The 14,812-nt window shown below is 36.7% G+C and overlaps 1 protein-coding gene across 1 annotated transcript; it reads left to right on the top strand.

Annotated features, from left to right (window-relative positions):
• Positions 1-3,678: 3,678 nt before the first annotated feature.
• entpd5a (ectonucleoside triphosphate diphosphohydrolase 5a) lies at positions 3,679-11,514 on the top strand. Its single transcript, XM_083543901.1, has 14 exons — positions 3,679-4,194; positions 5,090-5,169; positions 5,560-5,703; positions 6,109-6,184; positions 6,778-6,813; positions 7,170-7,258; positions 7,338-7,417; positions 7,514-7,575; positions 7,688-7,789; positions 8,497-8,640; positions 8,746-8,802; positions 9,736-9,851; positions 10,046-10,900; positions 10,947-11,514. The coding sequence occupies exons 1-13, from the start codon at positions 3,912-3,914 to the stop codon at positions 10,127-10,129; spliced, it is 1,353 nt and encodes a 450-aa protein (XP_083400027.1). The 5' UTR covers positions 3,679-3,911; the 3' UTR covers positions 10,130-10,900; positions 10,947-11,514.
• The last annotated feature ends 3,298 nt before the right edge of the window (positions 11,515-14,812 follow it).

The raw sequence follows: 14,812 nt of genomic DNA, 5'->3' as shown, positions 1-14,812 counted from the left end.
TATCTAAGTTTTAGATAAAGCTCTCTTAGGCAAGTAGTTGGTTAGTTTTTAACTGTATTTATACATTTTGGTGAGTAGCTCACATGGAAAACCAATAAAATTGTTCAATTTTTTCTCAAATAATTCTTATATGATTGTCTCTGTTTTGAAAAGAATTACTTTCATTTTAAAATGATACATAAAAGAGAGACAGATAAAAGGACTTTTGAATCTGCCATCACTGTCCTGAGAGGAACTCTGCTCAGGCGAGTGATAGATTGAGACGTTGTGTAAAATAGACCTATAAGGAATGATTACATAAACTGTGGACTAGCCACAGAAGTTAAAACAAAATTGGAGTTGATTTAGCATTCTCAGAAAGCCAAGCCCACTAAAGTACACTATATACTTACTGCCAAACATTGCTTTGAATCTGTCCAGCAGCTCCCGTATTCCTGCACTCAGACCAACCAACTTCAAGACAACATAATATGAGCTTTTGCTGACGTAACTGGAAGATGTCCATACAACATTCCACAAGCAGAAAAAGCTCAACGAATATATGCCTACATTTTTTTGTGGAACTACTGTAACTGTATCAGGGCAGTCGCTATAGTACCATGTATACCATTAGGCAACAAAATTTAAAGCAAATTGCTATGATAGATGAAAGTGACCCACCCCCTAGCCCCTTCTCCATACAAACATAACTATGAACATTTTCAAGTTATAATTATCACCAAAATTGTAATTACAAGGTTTTGGTCTCTTCAATGGTAGTTCTTGGGCAGGACACCCTCAAACTCTAAATGTTTGTGGCCGCCTATGTTGTATATTTATAATAGATGTCTGTTTTGGGAGGGATCTACTTATATAGCAGTCAGGATGTACTGTAAAACGTAACATTGTAAGGATTTTGTTCAACTTCGCTTAGAGATGTACAGTAATATACAATGATTCGTTATGTAACAGCACTTTATTATACTGTGACAATTAGATATAAGCTTACACCTTTTTGTGAGGTTAAATGAACATTTGGTTTTTGTAATTTGATTGTTTGAGACTACTGACCACTATCATTTTATTTTTGACAGCAGTGAAAACAGTGATGTGGCTAGGTAATATTCACAAGCTGTAATTACTGTGGATAATAAAACATAAAGGTTATGATTTCTCTAACTACAATAGCTCCAGTTAGCACATTTTAGTTAAGTGACACTGAAACATGACAGAAGCATTTTCAAGCCAGAGGCTTTATTACAGGTTTTGAACGTTGGTTGAATTTTTCTTTTCCCTCCAAACTCTTCATTTTTCTTCTGCCTGGAGTCTTTCACTACTTAAAGTAGGGTTTGGTTGTTTTCACTGTTATGTAGATTACAGGATGCTTCTGTCTATGCAACAATTATTTAAAAAAATATATAATTCTTTCTTTGTGGCAAAATATTTGTTAGTCTGTAATGCCTAAATAGGTTTTTAAACTTGTCGAGCTTTGTCTCTATCATTCCAGCTCTTTTTTCATCACACCAGTTAGATAATGCGTAGTAATTCCCTTGCTTCACTCTGCAAACACTCTCCGCAAACATTCTGCAAAATCCACAAAATGCTTTGTCAGTAATTGTCTGCAGTTATGTGTACACATAATTACCACTATGTTTCTTAGTAAGCCTGTGTCAGAAAACAAGGTGAGCATACAGTCTGGTATCACACTGTAAATCTGAATGCTTACACAATTGTCATACCCTTGAGGACTGCATGGGCTTTTTTATGGATCAGGTGGTGTAGACAGGACATAATGGCTTTGTTCAGAGAGTGAGTACATTTTCATGACACTCAAGTGTTAGTCAGCTACGTATTAAATTATCTCATAGGACACAATGTTGTTACTATGGCACAAGCAGGAGTGTTCTCCTAAATTGTCAGAAGTCAATGAGAGGTCCAGCACATGCATGCTTGGAAAAGGAGAAAAGACCATAATGGGGTACCACAGAATAAAAAAAAAAGTAGTGAAAGAGGAAAGCAAATGTTGTATTTTTAGTTCCAAATTACAACGTCGGAACAGTTGCCCTACTCAAGCCGAGTGGTTCAGGACAGGAATGGCATGATGGGAGAGCCAAACTCCACCTTTGCTCCCCCTCCTTCTCTCTTTCTCATTTTTTTTTACCCTCTTCATGGCACTCCTCCCACCTTAAAAGGTTAAAACACCAGCCTGGGATCCTTCTCAGTCCATTCCAGCTTTTCACTCACTTCAGTCAGTACTCACATCACAGCAGTGATGAGAGCTGATCTGAAGCCGCACTATGTGGTGAACCACGTTCATTTGTTGCGAGGAAGAAAAGAGGAAGCCCGCGGTGGCCCAGCATCTTCAGGGCTGAATTATGTACAAGTTCCACAAAACAATTTAACAATGAATGCGGCTGCTTCCTGGGCAGTAGAATGTCATGTTAACAGGGTAGAAAAAACCCCCACGGTTCAGATGAGGTCTTCATCCGTACCCGCGTTTGCCTTCATTTCTGCACAGTAACACTCGCATGCAAACATTTTGCGTCTGCACGTTCTCGGTGCAAATGAAGAAAAATCTTATGAGAACGGCAAGGATGGTTAAAACTGTTTTTTCCAGCCATAACACCCACCTAAAGTGGAGAGTCTAACCACTCATAGTTCTCATACTTCTTTATAAGCAAGCCTGTTGATATTTTCTCCTCTCGCTGAAAAGTCCTGTGGTCTTTATAACAACGAGTGGGAGTTAAATGATTTTTCACATGCTTTTTGCCTATACTAGCTTAATGCATAAGCTGTGTTTATACACCACTTCTCTCTGAGAAAGTCACTTTATGCATTTTAGTTAAGAAATAATTATTTTGTAATTAAATGTTTAACCAATAATTTTCATTCAAACATGCACATTGTATGCAAAATATTAGTTAATGATAGATGTATCAATAGATGTATCAATATAAATATCCCATATCTAAAAACAATAAATAAATACTCATAACCATGCATGCATATGTCCAACCTGTTTAATTTTAATGATTTTATTATCCTCATTTAAAAGTCCCACAACAAATTAGATAATATTTATCTAATAAATATCTTAATAGTATCTCAGTGCTCACTTTATAAATAACCGAGGACAGAAAAAGTCCACATTTAGAAATTCAGATTAAAGAAAAATGATAATTAGTTATGTCTTCAATTGCTGTCTGTTTGTGCAAAGGTTTTTATTTAAAGTTAGTTGTCAATGGTTCTGATATAAAAAAGAAAAAAACTGTGCAGGATGAAATGGAGGTCAAAAGGGATAATAAGTAAATAATAGGATTGACTGCAAGTAGTAAAATGATAGATTTGAATTAATTTCACCGATTAAAGTGTATTATTAGACCACTGCTTCTTGTCTTAATAGTTGAACTTGTTTTGAAGTCCTAATAAATACTTCTTTTAGCTTTATAGAAAACCTTTAGCTGTATTTTAGTTACTTCAGATGAGGATGGCATGCTACATCTATTTATGTGTAAAAAAAAAAATTGTGCTGTGTAGCAGGTATTCCACAAGAGAGTTTTAGGGAGGGGTAGAGGATAGTTGGGGGATGGCTCCTGGAGGACTTGAGATGGTGAGCCTCAGGATTGGTGGATGGCTTTGTTTGGCATGGCCCCCTGCCAAGCCCTTATGACTTTATATACTGTGAACAGAAGACCATCCAGTCCCGAGTGTGTCTCTGTCCTCACCTACCCCTCTTTCTTTCCATCTCTGATACTGCTCTTTTCTTCCTTTCAGCTGCTCACCTCTCTGCTGACCTCCATCTTCAGTTTTCTACTCCACAAGGGCAAGCCATTTCTTTAAAACTTTTTCCTTCTTCAGAAAGTAGCTTGTATTAGAACAAATTAGAAAGAAACACATCTCCAGTCCTTTATAGTGCTGTAGAAAGAGAAACCATGCCACAGCAGATGTTTCTTCTGTCAGTGGTGTCCTTGTGGCTTTTGGCTGGGTACTTCCTTGCTGAAGCAACATACTATAGCCACCCCTTGTACAACCGGCATTTGTACAATTACCGCCACCGCATATATAACCATCAGGCCAGCATGGACAATCAACTGCCTCCAGATGAACCAACAAAGGTAGAAGTGCCAGCACCTCGCACCTTCCATGGGATCATGTTTGATGCTGGCAGCACCGGCACCCGCATCCACATCTACAAGTTCATTCAGAAAGACCCTGGTGAGTTCTTTTTCCTCTATATTCCCCTTTAATCTTCTTTCCATCAAAAAGTCCATAAGAACATCTGAACATAGAAGCAGGTAAGTGCCTTAACTTCAGTCCTCTAGATGTTTCAATATTTTCTTCTGCAGGGGCTCCACTGCTCAAGTCCATAGCCACCTCCATTTTGAAGGCACCAGAAATTACAGCATGAACTGCAGATGATCCTGAGTAGTCCTGCCTTGTAAACTCAGTTGACTTCTCTCTCTCTCTCTCTCTCTCTCTCTCTCTCTCTCTCTCTCTCTCTCTCTCTCTCTCTCTCTCTCTCTCTCTCTCTCTCTCTCTCTCTCTCTCTCGCTTTCTCTTTTGCTTTCTTTCTCCAATGCAAAGCAAACCTAGTGCTGTCTCTCTGCAGTGTCTAAGTTTACTGCAAGATTATTGAATGAGGTGCTAAGGCAAATAGAAACGAGAGAAAGAGAGCTTTGCAGGCGGAGAAAGTGTGTGTGATGAGTGAGTGAGTAAGTAAAAGAGAGAGAGAGAGAGAGAGAGAGAGAGAGAGAGAGAGAGAGAGAGAGAGAGAGAGAGAGAGAGAGAGAGAGAGAGAGAGAGAGAGATGGAGAGAGAGGGAAGTGAAAGAGTTTGCATTTTTTTTCAATGTTTTTCATGGTAAGACATAGCATCACCTATGATGATGTAAACTTAAGTCTAAAGGACCTGCTAATTCCTCTGTTTGAAAAAAAACTTTGTGGTCACCATTTACTGGGTACAATAACCATTTACATTACACAATGTCCAAAAGTATAGGAATAAGCACAACTGCAGAATATGAGTTGAAGAAGTTAACCACATGTGATACCTCATGTATGTCTTCGAAAACCTTTTTTTCATGTCATTCATCTCTGTTTGCCTCTGACAGCTGGGCTGCCGGTGCTTGACAGTGAAATGTACAATGCAGTGAAACCTGGACTGTCAGCATATGGAGAAAATCTTGAAGAGGTAAGTCTCTGCCATTCTTATAGCATTAATGTTCTCTTTAAATAGACCTCACTTTTACCACCACAGTTTTACTTTCAGGTGAGATTTTTGTTATTTCCATTGATGGATCACTTAATGATAAGCAGCACTGGAATTTAAATTCCAGGAACATAAATTTTTGTGACAGCTTAGTTATTTTCATAGTGACATATGCACTTTTCCAATCTGGCATTAACCATAGGATGGGACAGGCTGATATGCCGCATGCTAGTAATTATTCTGTCTTCCATTTCTTCCCTTGCATTCCATACTTTTTCTCCAGTAGATAAAGTTAAAATATCTCAAACAGTTTCTGTTTTTTTTTTTTTGCCTCATGGTCAGTGGATTCACCAATGTAAAATTGCCTTTTAGGGAGCAGAGACAATCAGACAGCTGCTGAAAGTGGCTAAAAAGACAATTCCCAAAGAGGAATGGTGGCAAACTCCTGTATTACTGAAAGCCACTGCTGGTCTGCGGATGATGCAGAAGGAAAAAGCCCAAGCTCTGTTGGACGAGGTAAGGCAAGCTCTACTTTTCACTTCCATTATCCCCCTCCCCAATGTTCCTTTCCTTAGACAGTTTGGTGGAGAAACCAGCTATTCTGCCAAAGACAGGGAGATGTTAACCACATTATGTGTGTGTGACAGAGAGAAAAGGCAAGAAAAAAGGACTGGAGGTTGCTATTGCATAAAAACAGCTGTTCTGAGGCTGTCTGGGACATTGGGCTAAACTGGCGTTTGAATTATTTTACCAACACAGCAACCACAGACATGGTTTCAAATTTCCTCAGTTACAGACAATTTCAAATGGTTCAGTGTATTTCCTGAAGATTAAAAGGTTTAGAGTTTTTTTTTTTTTTTTTTTTTTTTTTTTGTAAAGAAGTTGTATTGTGTGCTTAATGCAAATATTTTGTGTTTACAGGTGAAACACGTGTTTGATGAATCTCCTTTCTATGTGCCAGGCAACAGTGTTAGCCTTATGAATGGTACAAATGAAGGTATTAAATTGGTTTTAATTTCCTCCCACACAGTAAAAGTTACATCAGTATACTTTATTGTTGAAACCTTTATGAATTTACCTTCATCCTCCTTCATTTTTTTTGCATAACAGTCTTTTTTGTTATTGCAAGCTGTAGATGTACAAGTCATTACCTGCTTTTATGAGTTGTGTGTAATATCACATCTCAGACATGTCTGATTACCTCAGCTAAACCCTTATGGCCAGAAAATCAGGACACTCAATGAAATAAGATTTGACCTTAATGAAGAAACATGCAGTGCATGTACTAAAAATCCGTCTGAGCTATCTGGCAGAGTTTAAAACCACTAATAGCAGGTGGCAAATTTATGGCAATGACTCAGTGGTGGCCCTGTATCCCAAAGTAAGGCGTAGGCTGCCAGAATAAAAAAAAAAAAAAAAAAAATCATACCTTGGTAACTTTAAATTAATGTTTTAAAGTATTCTGCAAAGTTCATACTAGAAAATGCAGTGTATTATGGGGGGGGGGGGGTGAAAATGTTCATGTTTATAAAACAATAACAACAAAAAAAGCATATATGTGATATTATGGATTTTCTTTCTTGCTTACAGGTGTGCTGGCGTGGGTTACAGTGAATTTCCTGACAGGTTAATATTGCTCATGTTTTGTTATGGTGGTGTCAGTGGTGCATGGTGGCTGGTGGTATGTGGAGACTCAGTAAATTTATTAGAGCTCTAAAATAATAGAGTTGCCTCCCTTCTACACTGTCCATGAATCAGCTCCTACCATCTGCCTCTGATAACCACAATTCTCAATTTGGGGAAACCTGCCATAAAACATAAGTGATGTGTATACAAAGCTTTAAAAAAGGAAGACAGAAAAACATAAACTATGACTTAAAGTCTAGTAATTATTTCTACAATGCCTTAATTGTCTGCCTTAGACTAATTACAATTTAAAGATCTGCTCTTTGATGTCAATTTGCCATTCTTCTGTGTTATAGGTCACTTGTACGCCAATACCAGAAAAACTGTAGGTATCTTGGATCTGGGTGGAGGTTCAACCCAGATCACATTCCTCCCAAGATCAAAGGTACATCTATGATCAATACATTATAAGAGAGGTTTATATTTCTATATATGCACAAACTCATACTTATCTTTCATTGCAGAAAACTGTGGAGAATGCGCCTCATGAATACGTTGCACGCCTCAACATGTTCAACACTACTTATGAGCTTTACACCCACAGGTATTTTACTGGAGCAAAACATGTTCAATATTGTACTTATACAATTCTAATTGCAAACAGCATCTATTTACTGGCCTTCTTTCCTTATGTTTCAAGTTACCTTGGAAATGGACTTTTTGCATCCCGACTTGCAACTCTTGGTGCACTTGGAGCAGATGGTAATGGTTTCTTGTGCTCCTTTCAGATAATCAGCATATTCATATTTGAACATTGATCTTTTTAGGATCTACTGATGTTTATTATAATGTACCAACCTGTACATCCCTTCAGGTCTTGATTACAAGGTTTTTACAAGTTCTTGCTTACCGAAAAAGTACAGGGAGGACTTGACCTTTGGTGGCATCACCTACAAAGTCAGCGGAATGGCAGATGGTAAGAGCACAATAAGCAACCTGCTTTTCTTTTTTTCCCATAACAGATAAACAGAGTTGATGCCAATTTCAGGTGTCAGAAGATACCAATTCCACAAAATGATTCAATTCCTAAAGATTTCTTGACATGAGTAACCCAATTACAAAAGGCTGAGCAAAATTGAGTTTAAGGCATTAATTTGACAGCAATTTTGTGAGGGTGTAATTGTGGAGCCAAACAGCATATTCAGGGTTTTGCCAGTTTCGTGTAATTGTCCACCTCACAGGCATTTGAACAATAATAATACTGCAAACATTGTATTTAAGTGAAGAGAAAATTGTTAGTTAAGTCTTCAAATGATATAACACTCCCTTACCACAATCATGTAGCCAAGAGATACTGGTTAAGTCACATGCTTGGTATTTTTCATTTCACATAGCTTGCAGCTTTATCATGACCACTCCCAATTTCGTAATAAGAAATCAGCTAACAAAATTGGCTTCTGCTTTAAGTGTAGACTCTGAAAGCATATGGTTTCTGCGCAATTGAGCCCATTCTCCTAGCTTAACCAAGTCTATTTTTAGCTGGTAAGGTAAGACCTCTTTAATCTAAGGTCATCCTGTAATGTTTAAGTTTGACTTTGTCTGCATGACATGCTTCTCTGGCGAAACAGCTAATTTAAAAAGTGCATCATTAGTGCAACATCTTCTTGGATCTTGCCTCCACAGGGTATGCAGGATATAAACTGTGCTACCATGAGGTGCTGCGTGTGGTAAAAGGGATCATACACCAGCCCTATGAAGTCAAAGGAAACAGCGTCTTCTATGCCTTCTCTTATTACTATGACAGAGCTGTGGACTCTGGCCTTATTGGTAATTGACTGCTGTTTTTGTTTATTTCCACCGCTGTGTTTAGTTGTGAGAATGTTTCGTGAGAATTTCTATAGCTGTTTTGCTCATTTGCTCTCTCCGTCTTAGATGGCTCCAGAGGCGGTGTTGTGGAGGTCAGAGATTTCAAGAAGAGAGCCAAGGAAGGTAAGGCGCCAGCCTTTGGTAGTTTTTCTTCCCTTCCAGCCACATTCAGGTCAAAGCCTTACCGTACACACTGTACAAATATAAACTCTCAGTGCTTATTTGCATTTGAGACTCCCGACAATCGCACAACCTTCACAAAATGACAGCTTCGCCACCACATACACACCTTGTCCCTCATCCACACAAACACCTGACCCTGTGTGTTCTGCTACCTCTGTATCTACCCACTACCGTGGCACATTTTAGTGCCCTATGAAAAAACGACCTAGCTATCGTAATGCACATGCTACAGCAAACACTGCTATGTTGACTATTACAAGGTCAGCCTTCCGAAAAATCTAATGACCGACACTGAGTTATAGCCTTTGGCTTATTACCAATCTTCTGTCAAAACTTAAATATCACCTACATGCCAGATTTATCTAGCTCATAAATAAGTAAGGTATTTTATAGATATAAAGCTTATAATTTGTGTAGTGAGAGCTGTGTAATCTTGATGAACCACATTTCCTTCTCCTTTTCCTACTTTGAGTGTCATGCAACAGTTGGCAGATATTTGACAAGCAGAGCTGTGACTTAATGACGTACAATGACATACAACAACACTTGGCAACCTGTCAGAGCTTGCCCCTTGTGGCTTGCCACCTCTTTATAACATGCACAACCTAAGCCATGAAACATTTTATCTTACAACTCAGCTCGAGAAAAACGCCCAACATTGTGCGCACCTCTATTTCACGGTACTGTGGCAGACAGGCAAACTTGACTTACATCAATATTTTGGTGCGTTGCATAATTCTTCACGTTAACTGATTGGAGGTGGTGTAATTTTCTAAATGCAATTCCAAAATTCCTGCCACATCTGTCTTCAATGATTAATTCATTGATTAAATTGTGACATTGATATAAAATCCTTGTTGTTCTTTTGTTAAGTTTGCAACAAGATGACTAAATACCGCCCTATCAGCCCTTTCCTGTGCATGGATATGACCTACATCACTGTTCTTCTGAAAGAGGGATTTGGCTTCAAGGACAACACTGTTTTGCAGGTCGGTATTTCAACGACACCGCAATCTTCTTACTGTTAAAAAAATGCCACATATTAGGTTGTAATTTAAAGCGTGAGTTGGCAGAAAATAATACAGCATGTAAGACTGGTTTAAGAATACCAGTAATCTACAGTATAGCAGATTGAGCAATGTAATGATAATTCTGTGTTTGTCTATATGTTTATTTCCTACAGCTTACTAAAAAGGTGAACAATGTTGAAACAAGCTGGGCCTTGGGGGCCACTTTCGATTACTTTAACAACCTGAACATTCACTAAAGCCTGCAGACTTTTCGGTGCCACTGGGTGGGTAAACACAGGGTCAGAGTGAGGAACCTCGCCTACGCCTCACACTCTTTACGGAGTTTCAAGCAGCCCTGCACTGCAGCTATGCCCTCTCCTCCCTCCCTAGCATTCAAACACCCGAAGTCATTTCCGCAACCAAATGACCTGAATTACACTAAAAATGTCCAGGCCAACCTCATATTCCTACTGTATGCCTAACCCAGGATTAGTTTATTTCTGTAACTTGGGCGTTTCCTTTTTTTTCTTTTTCTTTCCAGCTTTCGTCTCACCTGAGGCGTCTGCCTGTCTTTTTTGGCAGTCTTTTGGGTTTGTGATGGGAAGTAAGATTTAATATAACCATTCACAGCTTTTTAAGAACCTTGCCTTGTGCTGTGTTCAGAATCTTTATTTTTTTGAAGTGGGGAAAAATACAATTTCATTATGGAAATGATTTAGAATCCCCAGTATGAATAATCATCAGTATAGTAAATATCTTTTGGTAACTGGCACTTGTGTATTTACACATTACTAAAAAATAAATGGGATCATACTGAATTCTTAAAACTACTAAAGCCTTTCATAACACAATTTAGTTGTAGCAGTTTGTTTTCTCTTGTCTATGGTGGAAGTCAGGCCGAGATGGATGCAGGAGTAAAGTTGGCCAAGTGCATGGATGCTGATGATGTATGAATTTATGTACGTGTGTATTTATGTATGTCTGTACGCTGAGAAGCTTTTACCTTTAATAGGGAACTGGAACATCTCGTGCTACAAGAGATATCTTGGAAATGTAATTACAAAGTTGAGATAGCCAAATTGTCAAAGCATTACTAATTTGTCTTCTCATATGAACTCAGGTTTTTTTTTTTTTTTACCTAAATTACCCAGTCATCAAGTGATGTTAGAACACTGTCTGCATTAGCCACATTACAGGAACCCTTGCAAATAACATGAACACCTCTGTGGGAACATGTAACAGAAAAAAAAGCATTTTGGCTCAATGCACTTAATATGCAAACTAATCATTTGTGAATTATTGTATAAATATTTATTACATATAGATATTGTTACCTAGACGCACAACAGTGCATATTCAACTTTATTGTTGTCATATTTGTATATTTTATCTAGAACCATTCATACTTTTTACATGCCTATATTTATATGCACATTACCCATGACTGTATATAACCATCAATAAAATTATTAGTAATCATGTATTTTCTGACAAAAATAACTGATGTGATTGTGTACAGGTTCTTTGAAAAATGTTACCAATTGACATTCATCAGATGCTATAAATATGCTGCAATTTCTTTCAGTCTTTGTTGCTTATGTACCATGTGAATAAAAACAATAAACGCTCATTGTATAAGAAATGTTGTGCTTACTGACTTATATTTGTGTATTGTTTCTAAATAAATCCCATGTTTATTAGTTCTTTTGACCATCATCTGGTAGAATTTAAAGAATCTAATCAAAAAGGGGTGCTTCAGGGGTATATTATTGGGCCACTTGAAATTGTACATGGATTCTTCTAATGTTTTCATTCAGAAACTTGTATAAAAAGCCAAAGAAAGTTTTTGCCTAGAAAATATGGGGGTTTTCAGAGCCACACAAACAATTTACAACCAGGCACCTACCAAAAAGCAGCTTATACTAATTTCTGTTTATGTGTACAATATACATACATACATACTTAGTAATTTTGACAAAATCACTGGGATTTGAGTTTACTTACAACTGCAAAATAACTACGTCTTTCGAGATTTGCAAACAGGGCTGGTGTTATTTATCAGCATGACTGTTATATAAAGACTTAAAGCAAAATTTGAAAAAAAAAAATCGTGAACATAAATTTCATGTATTAAAATATATGTATAAAAAACATTTAGAGAGGGAGAGAGAGAGAGAGAGCGAGATTTAGATTATTTCTACAAACTGAATACAAACCCTGCTGCCATTTGTAGACTTTCTTATTCCCAGAATTCTTAAATGTTGGATGCCATTTAGAATATATTACATGAAATTGCACTAACAGTACCGTCAGTATTTTGACTGATGGTTTTTGTCATGTTCCCTCTGTACACTGTAACAATGTCTTTGAATTGAAGCCATAAAGTTCTGATTAAAGTGAAGACTTTCAGCATTGAATCAATGAAATTTACCAAAAAAAGAAAGAAAGAAAACACTTTAATGGTTTAGGAATTGCAGCCATTTCAAAGCAATCCCTTAATTTTCATAGGCTCCAAAGTATTTAAACAAATATTAGTTAAATAGAGATGCACTTCCTCTTTCCTCCTTATTTCACTACAAATGAAGTAGGTGAAAGGGCTAAAGTGTTACATTTGCATTTGGCACCTGTTCATGGGAAGTCCCTCTATGTGGTCCAAAATAAGTGATGATGCAAGTAGAGGCATACAGAATTAGACACAGCAGAGGTGGGTGCTGAGCAAGCTGAGAAAAACCAACACCATAAAGTACAACTAAACTGATGATCGCTGAAGTCTTTCCAGCCAAGTCAAGAATGATCTCGAAGAGGTGTGGGCAACATTATCAAAGTCTACAATGAATGCAAATTCCATTGAGATGCAAACCACTGGTAACCACTCAAGAACAAAATATTAATTTATTTTTAAGTGAACCCGATTCTGCAATAACATTCTTTGGACAGGTGAAGCCAAGAATGACTTGTACAAGAATTATAAGTGCGTGGAGGAGGAAAGGAAGCGCTCATAATCTAGAGCACACCACATCATCTGTCAAAAGTGTCAGAGGCAGTGTTAGAGCATGGCAGCCTAATCCTTCAATTTTGTCTAAATGGGGAAAAAAATTTAAGAATAAAGACCCACAAACAAATAGCAATTGAAGGCAGCTATAAAGATCTGACAAAAATATATTAAAAAAAGAAACCCATAGCCATGTTCAGGTCCTTTTTATATATATGGGCTGTTAAATTAGAGCTGAAGCTAAGGTTCCAGGGAACTATGGTAGATAACCAGGACTGGACACGGAAAACCTGGGCTGAAATTTGGGAAATTTACTTCCAGAAGCTGAATTCTAAATACATTCCAATTAGTCATATTTTGGAAGACAAGCAAAATAGTTATTACAATAAAACATGTAGAGAGCCATACAGTCTTAGGTTTTAAAAAATCACTTAACAAAAAACAAATAAAGGAATAGTTCTAAACATGCTGATAATAAAAAATTGACTATCGAGAGCAACAATATGATAATATAATCTTAAACCGTGAATATCTGTTGAACAAGTACAGAGACCTTACGGATACTCTCTATAACCAAAACAAACCAATATTTGTTCAATTATGGTATTGAAATTCATTTCATTATTTATTTGTTCCATTTAAAAAAAAAAAAAAAAAAAAAAAGGCCCAAACTTAACTTGTCTGTTTAAATGTTTATGAATTCAGTGACTACTTGTTCTCATTTCTAAGGTTTACTGAAAAGTGTATGTACCGGTTATAATAGGTACAGAGTATTAGCACATTTTGATTGAACAGTGTACTGTAGAAGACTCTTCTTCTACACTGTTATTTCAGTGATAGTCTTATTTGAGTGCATTTTTTTTTTTATTTACTTTTGTTTCTGAAAATTATGTGCGGTAGTATAATAAAAGGATGTCCTGTAATTAAGCTGTGTTGCGGGATGAGAATGAGACACTGCATCTACACACAGTGGGAACCTAAATTAGTATAATACAGAGGAAGAGCAGGGTGTCATGGTCTTCCTGCAGCAACTTTAGTTCAGTAATGAAGCCACTGAATAAAGTTGGATTGGCTTCCTTGTTTCATCCCACATGGATGTCTACAGAATTTGTTCAGTTCGGGACAAATGTTCAATGTTTATCTGCTCTCATATCAGAGTTTATTTTTTTAACCGTTATGAATAGAAAGAAAATAGATATGATGCCCAGATTTGCTAAGAAGCTAGTTTGGATTCTACTTAGGATGGCAAGTTAAAAAAACAAAAACAAACAAACAAAAAAAAATACTTTTTAGTCACTTAATTTTTGTGTCTAATATGAGAGCAGATAAAGTTAATAGCAAAACAGCATGCATGATTTATAACCCAAATTTATTAAAAGTCTCATGATTTTTTATTAAATGTAATTATTATTATTATTTAATATTTATTTTCAAATATATATATATATATATACACAATTTTTTTTTAACAATGCATTGTAAAGTGAATATTGTAAAGTTATATATATATATATATATATATATATTTTTTTTTTATTATTCAATTGTAATTTAGGTAAAAAAAAAAAATAAATAAATATAATAACACCAAAAAATAAAAAAAAGTAACCACAGTAAAAATACTTAATTTAATAATTAATTTTTTCGTAATTATTGTCAACAGTCTACTACAATTGCTCGGGACCACAGTTTGCATGATTAGCTTTGCATTTAAGCAATCATTGAGCAGCACACCTCAACAGTGATTGACATTCGGTACAACCCAGATGAGAATGGGTTCTATATGGAGTCTGGTTCCTCTCAAGGTTTCTTCCTCTTACCAACTCAGGAAGTTTCTCCTTGCCACGGTTGGCACTGGCTCACTCATTGGTGATAAACTTATTATAAAAAAACTGACTTATAGACGCTATACTAATTTTGTAACCGCATTATTTCTGTAAAGCTGCTT

This window comes from Silurus aristotelis, assembly GCF_946808225.1.
Source record: "Silurus aristotelis genome assembly, chromosome: 6".
Lineage (NCBI taxonomy): Eukaryota > Metazoa > Chordata > Actinopteri > Siluriformes > Siluridae > Silurus > Silurus aristotelis.
Note: the sequence above shows the minus strand (reverse complement) of the source record. Positions and strands in the feature narration are given on the sequence as shown.

What these genes read in the sequence shown, in the direction of transcription:
- entpd5a (XM_083543901.1), top strand. Translation starts at nt 3,912, where the DNA reads ATGCCACAGCAGATGTTTCTTCTGTCAGTGGTGTCCTTGTGGCTTTTG. An exon ending in TGGTGCACTTGGAGCAGATG is followed by an intron (nt 7,576 to 7,687) that starts GTAATGGTTTCT and finishes ACATCCCTTCAG; the next exon opens with GTCTTGATTACAAGGTTTTT. An exon ending in AGGACAACACTGTTTTGCAG is followed by an intron (nt 9,852 to 10,045) that starts GTCGGTATTTCA and finishes TATTTCCTACAG; the next exon opens with CTTACTAAAAAGGTGAACAA.